General features: G+C 32.6%; 1 protein-coding gene across 3 annotated transcripts in view; it reads right to left on the bottom strand.

Annotated features, from left to right (window-relative positions):
- PlexA (plexin A) overlaps nt 1–14905 on the bottom strand; it is a 286570-nt gene that overhangs the window by 61348 nt on the left and 210317 nt on the right. For all 3 annotated transcript variants that reach the window (XM_018512215.1, XM_018512214.1, XM_018512216.1), the window contains one exon: nt 13608–13790. In XM_018512215.1, the coding sequence (XP_018367717.1) occupies nt 13608–13790 (183 nt within the window). The remainder of the gene's footprint in view (nt 1–13607; nt 13791–14905) is intronic.

Genomic DNA, 14905 nt, shown 5'->3' with positions numbered 1-14905 from the left:
TTCTTCGTACTTTTACATTTTTTAATTAAAATTTAGAGTCAGGTTCAAACTTCACATCCTTGCTTAATGTAGAAAAAGATTACTTTTAGTGATACAATCTCATTCTAAAATAAAATAAAATTTTATCTATCAATGTGTGAGTGAATACGTTCTCCGTTTCAATTTTTTAATCATTAAATGTTTTAATATCTGATTACAAAAATTCAAAATGTTTATCTTTAAAAAAAAATAGAAGACAGTAAAATTTGTCAATTTAAATATAATTTTCAATCTTGAAAATTGCCTTCTTTCCAAAAATCTTCTAGACACGCATCTTAGAAAAGTATCTTCTAGGTACCTGCGAAATTGAAAAATCGGAAATTATTACCGAGTAAAACCGATGGCGCTCAAGTAAAAACAAGAAGACAGCGACATAAACGGAAAAGAGTGTCGAGTTGAGAAGGGAGGCGGGAGTAGTGGCCAAAACGAAGAAGGTGCGAATGAAAAAAAGAGCGAGATAGATAGAAACCATAGAGAAATGGAGGCGTCTGGTTCGACACTGCCGAGTGCACGGGTATTTCGAAAATTCGATAAATTTCATCCCACCCCCACGCTCTTCTTCTCACCACTTCCTTCTCTTCTTCTATCTCCCAGCCTCACCACACACATCGATCGCCCGAGCGGGCGATGAAATTTCCTCGTCGTCCCAATCTCTTGTTATTCCCGAGGCGTTCTGGGCTGGGACCCGATATACACCAAGCTTTCCTTCCCGAAAGCTTCTATCGCCACTCCCGCCCTACTGATCTGGCCTGGATTCACATTCTGCTCTCTTTGTCCCGTATGTTTCTTTCTACGTTCATTGCCTATTACTTACTTCGTTTCCTCTGATTTCTGCGAATAAATCATAGAACACAATTTCGACCTCCATAAAAGGGTCAATAAGAGAGAGAGAGAGAGAGAGAGAGAGAGAGAGAGAGAGAGAGAGAGAGAGAGAGAAATAGTTAATAAACGTTATGACGTTATACGACGTGACCAGCTACAACGTGAAAGGCAAGATGATAACAAGGTTCATGGAATAATTTTGTGGGTTGATTTGACAAAGATATAACATATTTAGTTTCATACAAACTATATATACTTATGATAAATATAACGTTGGATAGATGATGGTTATAAGACGAATCATGCATATTCTAAATAACAATGATAAAAGTTATTCCAAATAGATTAAGAAATTGACAAATCAATATACAAACGCAAACTTTATTTGTGTCTGTTAAAAATACCTATCGACTTTTTGTCCAACATTATTCCAGTTTTGAACTGGTCGAAACTGAAGAGATAATTTAAAGTGATATAAAGCGCATTTTTGATCAATGTGAAAAACATATCTTCGCGCATTTTTTCCATATTTGTATAATTAATAACACGATTATTAATTTTATTACTTCAATATCATTTGCCATTATTTATTTTTCTCTATTATTATTTGTTGTCATTTAATTAATTTATCTATTCACTTAACTGTGAACAACTGCGTGTATTATTGCTTATCGAATCAGCAACATCCGTAAATAATTTTTTAATTAACGCGCGGAGCGTATTCCTAGCAGCGTGTTGCACGCGGGGTAAATGTTTACGATGCTTATATAACTTATAATAAAAGGCGGCGGAGGGGAAGTAATATATCCGTGAATAAACGTCCGAGGAGCACCATATGGCGGAAGATACTCTTTCCGACAAGACTTCGCAAAAGCGTGTTAATAATTCGTGGCGTGGAAACACGACATGCTCGACCGGAACCCGGTAGTCGATCGATCGCCGCTGTACCGAACTAATGCTCGCGGCTGTGTCTGTCGACTCTCACCCTAATCGCGAAACCGATTAATTCCGCCGTTATGTCGCACTTAATTTCGTATCTTTCAACGCTGCAGCAGCACGCTCTGACCGCGTGATATCACGCGTGATAAACCTGATAAACAATTAAATTAGATTCAAAATAAGATAAAATGTTAGAATATTGATTTAATTAATAATAAAAATTAATTATATCGATTAATGTAGTGTATTAAAATATAATCTTTAAATTGAATTAATAATCTGTTTAATTAATGATATTAAATGCATTCTAATTTCTCTTTAGATTTAATACGCAGAATTCTGAAGTCAATTACATATACAGAGTGTTAGTTAAGTATGTTCCCAAACTCAATAGAGCGATTCTTTGGTCTATTTCAAGTAAAAAAGTTCATATAAACATGTGTCCTAAACGACTTAGTTTCTGAAATACAGGATAGGTTGAGCAGAAACTCAACCTTAGCCTCCTAGATCACCAGACTTAAATCCTTTGGATTATTTCCTTTGGGGACATCTGAAATTATTGGTTTATATCACCCCAATTGAGAATGAGAATGATTTGAGGAATCGAATAGTTGCTTCATGCGAGACAATACATAACACACCTGGTATCTTTGAATGTGTACGTTAATCTTTGAGAGAAGAAGGCTCGATGGATGTATCATGGCGCACAGGTGGACATTTTCAACAATTCATCTAATTGTTTTATTTCGTCAGAAGAACTGAAGCCTGTTTTTGTTTTTCTGTTTTTGACTAGTTTTTGACTAGTTCAAGTTGTATTTCTTTCAAATAAACAGATTATTACTACACGTTTAAATTTTTTTATTTCGGAAACTAAGCCGTTTAGGACACATGTTTATATGGACTTTTTTACTTGAAATAAACCAAAGAATCGCTCTGTTGAGTTTGGGAACATACTTAACTAACACCCTGTATAAGTATCTAATTTCAAAACAATCATATAAAAGACATTTAAATTTCGGTAGCTTGTATAAAGATATAAGTTCTTCTTTATATATCTTTTGATATGTATCAACATATTACAGATCTCTACACATCCCGACTAGAATTTGTGTCAGGTTAACATTATATATTATAAGGACCTGATTTGGTTGACTTGATAAGGTAATCCTAAATAAGGTATACCTAACAAGATTCTCATCAGGTTTGAGTATGGTTGACCTTTTTAAAGTTGTATGTTGTAAGGATCTGGTTTGGTTGACCTAAGATAATCCTGAATAAGGTACACCTAAGAAAATCCTCGTCAGGTTTGAGTATGGTTGACCTTTGTAAGGTTGTATGTTATAAGGACCTGATCTGGTTGACCTAAGATAATCCTGAATAAGGTATACCTAAGAAAGTTCTCGTTAGGTTTGAGTATGGTTGACCTCGTTTCTAGTACGCAGTCACGCCACGAGATGGACGGGTTACTCGTAAGAAGAAAACGTCCACAAATTCTATAAGAAGGCGTATGCAAGTCGATTTGGATAATCTCCTAGAGATTATAAAGTTCCTTCAGAATATGCCTTCTGAACCTCTGAAATATATGTTTTTTGCTTCTTTTAGAATGTGATGCTAAATTAAATAGCATTTGAACAATTCTCGACTTAGAAATTTATCCAGTGATTTTAGCAGGTCCTAGCTAGGTTGACTTTATTTCATTATCAGTTCCTGATGAAAATCTGATAAGGACCTTATCAGGACTTACCTTATCAGGACCTAATAACGAAATAAGGTCAACCTGATTAGGATATGCTAAAATCTTTGGATAAATTTCTAGATAATGTCAACAATAAAAATCGTAAAAATTATTGCCAACACATAGCGTTATTCATCAATATGATACATATGATAGACGTATAAAATTAATAAAGCTTTGTGAAGCTAATATACAATATAGCATATCGATTGTAGGACAAATTGAGCCCTTCAAGGATTTGACGCTGATCCGCGGATCGGTTTAACCATGAGGGAGGTCTCTCGGTAAGATATACCAAGCTGCTTTCCTCGTTAATATCTCTCTGTCCAACGGATTAATTAATTTATCCACATTACGGTATCTCGTGGCGCGCTTAGTAACATGAAGGATTACAATCTCGGTCGCGAGGTCGTCGCTGCTGCGAAAGCGATCGAATGTCGGATTGACTGAACATTTACATCCGCCAAACGATAAGATCGTTATTGCTGATTGGAATTTTCAGACGCGATCCGAACATACGGTAATCCAATTGTTCGCGGATGCTGCAGTTGCAGCGCGGTTCGCCACAGCCTATTATTGCGTATTGACGAAACTGTGCGACGAGGAGGACGTCCCCATTAGCCGCGTTTACTGTTCCGCCCGTTCCCCGCATGCGTCTCGGCAGCGTTATTATCATCGAACCGTCGCGCATTATTGTCATCGAACGTCGCGACGCGAGAGCGAATAATAAATTACGGGCGATCGATCCGTCGCGCGCGACGCGGCGCAATACGCTGGGATTCTTTCTGTTTGACGGAACGTTTAACGCGAACGAACGACGACTTCACATTGAATCCTCGATTAAAAAGCAAACCGTTCTATTTATCAAAGCTCGGATTTAGCAGATGATTTTTCCTTTTCTCGAATTAAACTTTTGTATTTTGAAATAATCTGCTGAATTGCATGTATCGCAATAAAAACGTTTTACTGAATTGTTAAATCTTGGTACCATCTGCATATTTCGTACAATTCATGAGAAAAAATTATTACAAAATTTCTCAATAAAGTCGAGCAATTTAATGAATTCTTTCATACATTTTTGTGGAATCAACTTTTTTTTATATATTTAAAAAAATACATATGCACATGCATCAAAATATTTTCATACAATTAAAAACCATGTGTTTTGTTTATATTTAAAAGAAGTGTATAAATGTAAACATGTTAATGCACACTAATAATTAATATTTAATTAATGTATTTATTTAATTTAATGGCAACCAAATTTATCATATAATCACAATGACGCGAAAATTTTTACTCTTTTTATAAACTTTTAAATTTTGATGATTTTATTATTAATAATCTCGACTTACGCTTAATTTATGCTCTTTACGCGTACGCGACAACGTATATGTATAACGACCCTTTTGAATATTGGGATGATCTCCCCGTTTCGCATCGCGTCTATCCCCATCGAGTTGAACGTTAATACCAATTAATTAACCGGGAATCTCTGAGCTTAACCCATTACTGGCCCTTAACCCACGGTCGTCGTCCTAGCGCACGTGTTCGCGAAACGCAACGTGCGTGCAATAATCGCGAACACGCCCTTCAAAGTGCGCTCGGTGATCCCTCTCTCTGACCCCGTGATGTTCGCCAATCATGAACAAATTGAAACTGGTACACTTAATTACACCACGGATCAATATTATTTGCGGCTTAGCTCGCGACTGTGTTAGTGTTGCCTTCCAAATCTATCCGTGTTACAAGGTTTATGTCACAAAATTTGTCAATTTGACCGAGAATGCATAAACATTAATGTGGGGTACTTGAGGAATACTTTACTCGACGATGTTATTATTTTCTTTTATCTATTCTAAGTAGACATAATAAAGGACGATGTAAAGTTTCGCATTTTAATTTATTAAAATTATGCAGCTATTTATTTATTGATTAAAAACTATTATAAAATTAGTTTTATTAAAATAAAGTGTTCTTTATACTAAAACAAATGAAGATTAACATTGCAAAATTTAATTAGCGCGATAAGAATTCAATTACGTAAAATTTATTAACTAATTATGTGTCTGCTAGATTCTAATATAAAATTGTAACAATTTTAAGATTCTCTATAAGAGATGCGATAGAAATAATGTAATAATTGACACATCTATTTATTATTAAATTATTTTACTGTATTTTTTATCGGATCATAAAATTGACATATAAAATATGTCAAAATTTAGATAAAGTAATGATTATAGTACATGTAGAAATAATCATATTAACATAGCACAATACTGCTGCGTTACAATTATCAGAATTGAAAAGCATGAAAAAAGCATAGTATATTAATAAGCGAACGTATGAGAAATATAAACTCACATTGAATTGCAATTCATTGAGAGATAATTATGTTTATTAGCTTTACAGCGTAAATATATTACCATGCTGGCACATTTGAATATACGAAAATGCGGAAATCCGGAAAATAATGGTATTTTGCCATAATGATAATCACTATTTTCTCATTACCTATGTTATACAGTTTCCTATTATCGTATTGTTATAACGATGAATAATATCAATTCTGATTTTCCTGAATTCGTCGCCATAGTCATATTTGAATCTTTTTAAACTAAAATTTAATCAACTAAATAACTCGATTTGTCAATGCATTTTCCTCATTTTTCAGTTTAAAACTCGAAATAGGAAACTTTATCTTTAGAGTACAGACAATTATTCATATCGAGATCTTAAACGCAGCCGTTGTCATAAGGTATTAACTGTAAGCTCCTATATAGAATCGGTCGATTGATGGACTTAGAATTAATCTACGATCCCTGAGATTATGTCTGTCTATTCTCGTAGCAGCTATGACTGATTAAATCTCCGTTACGTCGAAAACTTAAGTCTGCACGATGAAAATTTTTGGAAAATACCGTTTCTCGCGTGATTTTTTGCTCAGAGTGCAAAAAACGGACTTAATTAAAGAAAGACGAGCGTTTCTAAATCTGAAAAAATAATTTTACTTGAGGGACATTCAGTTTAACATCAGCGAAAAATTTGCGAAAATGGACAATAATATAATGATCGACGGCACAGTTGATTCGATGATCGAAAAGGTCGAGATACTGTCCAAATCATAAATTTGTAACTATCACGAATGTCAAAATTGGATTTTGCGGGATATTACGGATTGAAGCGGCAGAAAGAAAAATGTAATGAACATTTTATCGAATACAGAGAGAGGTAATGGAAGCGTATAACCGTCTGGCATGCACTTCGGCAAAATTTGACGTTAACTCTCGTTATATCGGATATCGGAAAATCAAACAATTTTATCCAATCACGTTCTATGACTTTTCGACCTGAAGACCTTCCGAATCGAACTTCCATTTTGCGATGAAACATCGTTCGCTCGCAAAATGCATAGTCGATTTTATTCAGAGTTACAGAAAGATTATTTCTAATCCTGTTTCCCCTCTTTCATCGATCTACTCAAGAAATATGATTAATCGAACAATCAATATCAACACTGATATATACGTTAAAATTTTTATGTATATATTATAAAACTGTCTAATGGACGTCGATACTGATGTGTGCGTAAAATTTTTCCGTATACACCATAAAACTATCTAATCTATTTTTATAACTAAAATAGTGCTTATTTAAAGTACAGAAATAAATTTTTTAAATTTAACGGAAACGAGAAGACAGAAATTCTAGTGCAATCCAGTGCACGATAAAAACAAATCTTATATTTAAATTTCGTTTTAATATATATTAGTTTAAATAAATCTTTAAAAATTTTTATTTGCGGAATTTTGTTTTTTAACACATAAGTTAAAACTAATCATCTATTAAATCAAACAATTGTTATTTAACCGTCAATTCATGTTTATGGTTTTGAATGAATAACTTTTATTCACACATATACCTACCTAAATATTCTGTTTTCCAAAACGTAACACTGCGTTAAACAAGATTAACTATAAATAATATTACAATCAATCATTGATAAATAATATTAATATCAATCATCGTGAGAAATAGTAAAATAATAAGTAAAAAAATTCGTAAAAAAGCTGGTATTAAATTTTGGTATGGAAATTTCAATTCTATAGCCTTATCGACAAGTTAGTACACGAAGTTCCTCGACGTTATTCAAAATCACCCTACGTCTTATTCAATATGTTCCCACAATTACCGGCGAGAGCTTAAAAGATAGTTTCCGATAGTTACGCTATCGCTACCATAAACGTCAGTTGCACGTTGTTAAACGCAGGAACTGGCATGCGATGGTTAATTATCGCCGCAACGAGAAACCGTAGTGGTCTATCGACGAGACTCGGGAACCGCCTCGATCGATCGATCGGCTCGTTGTCGCGTTCACAACAACCACGGGACCGCGGAAGATCTAAGATTCGCGTATTAATTAAGAGATCGACGTCGGATGCGTCGGCAATTAGCAAGCAAACAGAAGCGAGACGCGGAGAATCTTCCATTGAAGGAGATTATAACGGAGTAACTCAACTTAGGGAGACGCCATCAAACATCTTAGGACTTGTTAATTGCAGAAATCTGCGTTGATTAATCGAAAAGGTAAACTCCACTAAGTCTTCCGCATATAAACAAGAATATATTACTTTAAAAACAGATACGTAGTAGTGCAAAATTATAACTAAATATTAATAATAAATGAATTGCATAAAATTTCAAAATTACTTTTGTACATAGTGAACAATAAAGAATTAATCAAAACCATATTAACAATTGTTATATAAAATTTTAGTTACAATAATTATATTGATCCTAACAATATTTTTTTATTAGACGTTCTATGAAGAAATTCTCAATTAAATTGAGAAATGAGATATGAAACTTTGATTGGTCCCACGATTCCTGCTCTCACAGGGCCTGAGGCCATATTTGTGCGGCGCTACCGGCAGGGATGTCGATGGGCATGCGTAAATATATCAGCGACGACCTCTCGTCATGACCCTTTAGTCACGGATTCCGCGCGATCGTATATAATAAGCAGCGGAACTTTCATTAACAGCTCAAGCGAAATTTCGTAAGTCGGTATACTTTAATACCGCAATTTCTATCGTAACCATATAATAATTCGTTTAATCTGCGAGACATTACTAAATATAAACCCTATAAAAAATAGGTCGAGCAACATAAATGAATAATAAATAATAAAAATAAAACAAGTATAAAAAGAAGCAATAAGTAGTGAATATGCATCTTGCCAAAATTCTAAAACAACGCTATCTACATTTAATGGAGAATATTAGTAAAAAATTTTAGTAAACTTTAATAAACTAAAGATGTGTGTATTCTTGCACTAATTTACAATATCTAAATAACAAAAGTTAAGATATGAACATTTTTAGAAATATATATAATTAAAAATAAAGTGCAACAAATTTAGTTTAAAGATCTAATTATTGTACAATAGCTATTTAACTTTTCTTAAATGAACATTTATTTTAAATGTTAGCCAAAAAACAGATTATTAATTTAGTGGTAATTCCTTTATATAATCAGACATCAATCAGTCAATTATTAAAGAGTTGCTATAAGACATTTATACGCCGATTTATTCCAATACCAAAATGCATCAGGTTATTTACCGGCGCATTCGCACAGTGACTGTTAGTGCACGTGTAAATATCTCAAGGATGACCTCACGGCACGACCTGAGAAGTTCGTATTCGACCGCACGTTTTACCAATATATGTATATGTATATATACGTATAAGTGGACGCGATCATTAATTAATACCTTCCGGGACCGAGACGAGTCATGAATCAACGCCCGCCGCTTCACGGCGTCTTCTCGCGTCGTGTCGGCGAGATTGTGGACGAAATATCTCGTTGCCGCTGTGTCGTGGGGATGATTATAGGAATGATAAACAATGCGATACGATTATTAATCACCGACCGGCTGATTCAATGTAATTAGCTCGCGCAAGTCAATGCACCCGTGTGAAAAAGTTTATCCGTGAAAACTGACATTGGTTTGTGTAATCTATATGAGAAACAGCATACTTTCTTAGTTTAAAATAATCGGACGTATATTGTATAAACAGTTCGTGCATTAATTTATTATCTTAGAATAATCTTAATATATTCGTGACAGCAAATAATGTGCGAATAATTCATTTTTATTTACATTTTGGAATTTCTTGCTAATTAAATTACAATAGTATATATAATTAAATGTTGAATTCTTAAATGGATTATTGATTTTAGTTGAAGCAATAATTTAAATGTAAATTATATGTAAACAGAGATATTTTTTTTAACTTTTGACTAATATAAACTGTTTTTTATTAGAAAATTAGCTATGAAACTACATGTTAAATCAATATTATTGTTATTAAAATAATTTATTGTTTCAATAGTATATTGATTTTATTTTATTATCATTTTTCTCAGTGATGAGAGATATTTTCTGTTATAACGTATATTACGCCTTATATATCGATTACTAATTATTGTTTATCAATTAACATTACATATCTTAATTAACATAACGGTATCTCATAAATTATGTATGTTTTTGAAACACTAAAAAATGGGAATTTAATTAATTAAACAGATCTAATTATAAAAATTAATTTACTTGCAAAATTATGGTGTCCAATATATTTAGACGAATTAAGTCTTGATGTCTTTTCCTCTACGCCGTGAAAATCGAGCTACTGTCTCGGTTTGTTACCGGTTTAATTGTATCAGGTAATATTAAACATAGCTATAACAAGCACGTGCGTCATATATTGCCACGTGTCACATATAAGAATGCGCCTTCGCGCTATAGGGTCGAACATATGAAATAAAAGAACAAAAAGAACCGAAAGTACGAACAAAATCGATCGACCGATAAATTATGCAGGATGCGTCGGCGATGTCCTCGTCTTCTTTTTTTTTTGCTCTCGCTTCGTTGATTCGTATATGGCAGATATTTTATTGCCATCTCTCTTTTCGTCGCTTATCACTTTGATTACTTAGATGCAACGAAGACTTCGCGTTTGACATATCGTACGATCATAAAAATGTTCGCATCTTCAATTTATGATATTATTTATTTTAATATAAATATATTTTTGATATTTTAATATCTCTCTCAAATATTCATTAATATTTTATTCGATATTGCAAAAAGTTAAAGTTATAATATACTTTGAGTGCGTACAAGTTAACTTGTCAAATATTTAGTATAATTTTATTAATATTTATTTCCATTTATTTTTATTAACCTTTCACATAAAAAAAACTTCTATTTTTTTCTACGTTATTCTACTCGATGTATGTTGTAATATATTATATAATAATACTTTTTTAAGAATATCATAAAATGTCAGTAGTTATGGTATTCGGCACAGCATACCTATAGATATTGATATCCTATTAAAAGTAACAATAAGTATTCCTACATGATCACAGTTCGAGACATGATGATCTCGTGGAACTAATAAAATAGTTTTGCGAGGTAATAAAATAGAGATGTGCTTGCCAGTAATATTACGATACTATGTCATGTCGTCGAAATGTGAAAACTGTTTTCATTGAAAATAAAACGTTTAATTTACGCAAAAATTCTACTGTTTGAACTTAGTGAAAATATTTCTCACGCTATCTCAGGAACAATCAATATGCAAACAGAAAAGTGAAAGACACGATAGAGAAAAAATTTCTAATAAATTATGAAATAAAAAAACTTTTATCTCATTACGATCTAAAAAAAGTAATAGATGTAAACATTTATTAACAATACTTAAAACAAAAGTAATAAATATATACATATATATAATATATATATTACCTCAGGAATTATCAAAATCCAATACATATAATTATAAATACTTATAATATTATTATTATGTCATGTCGTTATCAATTTTATATTATATTTTTAATATTTATAGTATTGTAATTTTTATTAAAAACTTAATTTAAAAATTACTATCTTATTTTATTTTAACTAAAAAAATAAGTATATATAATATAATTTTGTTTTTACTCATATGGTGCAAGAATACCAGATATTTTACTGTGAATGGGCAGTCGATAATAATCAGAAATTAGCTCAAAATGTTATAAGTCAATATAAAACCGCTATTGAAAAAAAAAGTTTATTTATTATTAATCAAAAATTTAACCCAAAATTATGTATATTTGATCATCATTATGTATTGTACAATGAAACACCTTGTATATTTTTACATCATGATATCACTTACTGTATTATCAATATATGTATCTAGCATATGCATTTGTTTTCACCTTATGTATTCTTGGATCAGTTTTCTGGATCTAAATAAATCTTCTCCTTGCGATAGTAAGCGCACGCTCACGTAAATCGACTTGACCTATCGAACAAGCTGATCGAGCGTTCGAGAAGAACATTAGCAAGGCGCGCTCGAGGCGAGGTCTCGCCAAGATAATCCATTTCCGTTGAAACGGCAAAAGGCGTATTAACGTCGCGAACTTCACAAAGACGAATCACAAGCCACCCGACTCTGGATGTGCCGTTCCGAATATTAAATGTCCAAAGTAGGGTTACACGTCGTCGTTTACGAGACCGATAAATCTCAGAAGGGCAGTACGAATCGCGGATAGAGATTTCGCGTTTACAGTGCTGTAAATAATAATTTTATAACGAGATATGACGTTATGGTGTAAAAACGTAATGTCGTGCCTACCGTAACATATAGATGTAACAGTGGAAGTATAGAAGCGTGCATACATAGACGTGTGTGCTTCGCTTCCTCCTCTCCTCTCTCCCTCTCTCCGATATTATGTATATATACGTTATTACTCTATAAATATTATTATCTACAATAGGACGGCCAGCTATATTTATCGTTACTTTCTCCATCAAGAGGACGGTGACTGCCGTTCGTAATCGCGAATGAGAACGCATTTCCTTTCTACCCGCGGGTAACTAACGCTAGCAAAGTTCTGAAAAATAAATTAGTGAGAAAGCTTATTGATGGCTTTTGTATAGAAATTTCTATATGTGAGAGAGAAAAGATTCGAGAGCAATGTCTAAGGCATAGAGACTGAGAGAAGTATAAATCTTTCAGTAAATCAATATCCAGATTAGAAAGAAAAAAAAGCATAGAAATTCAGTCCGTGCCAGGAGGATTCCCGTTCGTGGTGATCCAACTAGCGATGCAGCTGTTCTTCTGTGAAAATTTCATAGGCTTTAATAGCGATGCACGATAATGCACTATCCACGATCCCCAATTCTGCGAGTACACGCCGTAGGTTTTTTGGCCAGGCCGTTGACTCTATCGCTTATCGCGAAGCCAATTAAATGGCCCGTTGTAACGTTGTTGTATCGTGTTTTGATTCACGAGCGTGGTAATCGTATGGTGATCGCGATTAATTTAACGAGCATGCCCTACGATGATCGAGGAAGACTTTAGTACGTACGCGGGCGTATGCTTTAGTGGGATGATGTGCATGTGCACGTATGCAACTACTGAACTTTGCCATTTGATCCTACTTCGCCCCGTTAAGTTCAGGGTTGCTGAACTCCTTGCCTTTAGCGTTGAAGAGATTGGGGAAGCAAGTAGCGTTAAGCGTCGAGCTATGTTTCGCTAATCGATGACTTTATAATGCTAATCGTCTCGGTTATTTTGTATAGAAATTATCTATTATCACATAACTATGAGGCAGCAGAGATTGGATAACTTTTATTAGATAATTTTCAACAACTTGTGCGCTAAGTTGAATATTACCTCGTTGTAATGTCACTTATCCATGTAGTTCGACTACCCTAATATGCTGCTATTCTCTAATATCGTATTTTCATAAAATCTATTGGTTTTAGATAATTTGTCGAGTAACAGCGTAACCACTAGTATGTTGATAATTTTATCGAATCATGTAGATTCCATTAATAACCTCATTATATTTAATAATTTTATTCCAAAGATTATTTTATTTAGAAATTTCAATAAAGATTTGAATATTCTTTATGAAATATAAAATTTTCTTTGTATTAAATCAATTATGATTTAATACAGTAAATAAGTTATCGAGTTAATTAACTTCGAGCACTGACCTTCTTGAGGTGTCCTTTATTGGTGCCCACGAAGACCACAGTATAATCACCGGTCGAAGTGGCCGCCACAGCCGTCAAGTGAGTCTCGAATGTCAAAACTGCAGTCGCACCCATCGGCTCTTCGCCACCTAAAGGCGTATTCACATCGAGGCCGCAAAAGTCTTCGCCAATCGTTTGCAATTTCTGTGAATAAAAATAAACGAGATTCAATAAGTTATATGTGGAGAGTATGTACATATTTGATAATGGCAAATATCGATTATATGATTAATCTTAAATATCATGAATAGCAGCTATAATTTTATCGATTGATTATAATACAGTTATTTATAAATGTTTGGTATGTAAATTATCATTTACAAACTGATATTTGTGTCATATACAGTACAGTTTAATTAATTGCGATGGTAAATGAAATAATAATTAAACGTAATTTCAATATTTTCAATTTAATAAATGTCGCAAAATTGTGATAAAAAATGTATTAAATAGATACACATATTTACGAGAAGAAAATTAATTTTATTTATTTCGATTTATTTTTATAAAATATTTAATTTGTATTTATATATTATATTATTTTTAAACAAATCGTAGTTAAAATTTTTTAATTTCATTCGTTGATTTGTTTATCTTTTAGGTCGTTTAGATGTAATATTTAACATTTCTCTTTCAGAAGTAAAATAAGATGCAAGAGAAACAAAAGTGCCCTAAGGTTAAGAATTAAAAGCTTACTTTATAACTAATTCACTGCTTGAGGAAATAGGTCATAATTTTACTCACAGATTCTTAGCCTCGTGCGTTAGAGTGCAAAGCACGACACATAAATCCTGTTTTGCACTAACAGGAAATTGTAAAATTGCTCATCATTCTGACTGTTCTACATATGTGTAAAGTGTTATCAAAATCTGAATTTTCTGTGCAATATGTTGTCTCTTCTGTGCAATATACTCTATCATCAGACGTGAAATTATCTTTTATCACAATTAGAATAAAATGCTTCTTTATAGTTTATACGCGCTGGCATTGATTTATAATACAAAAATAACACATCGTTAAGGCAAGACTTATAAAATTAAATGTGTTACAAAAAAAATGCAGCTTCTAAAACATAATAAAAAAAATAATTCTACTAAAAGCATCCAAGTCTTAAAACATTTTATGTCAAATCGTAATATATATAATTATAAATATGTAGAAAATGTTGTAAAATATTGACGTTAAAATTTTATACTAAAATATTACAAAAATTATTATTAAGAATAATATACATATTGTAATAAAATAATATATAAAAA

This window comes from Trachymyrmex cornetzi, unplaced genomic scaffold (assembly GCF_001594075.2).
Source record: "Trachymyrmex cornetzi isolate Tcor2-1 unplaced genomic scaffold, Tcor1.1 scaffold396, whole genome shotgun sequence".
In the NCBI taxonomy this organism is placed as follows: domain Eukaryota; kingdom Metazoa; phylum Arthropoda; class Insecta; order Hymenoptera; family Formicidae; genus Trachymyrmex; species Trachymyrmex cornetzi.
This window is presented reverse-complemented; position numbering and strand designations above follow the sequence as displayed.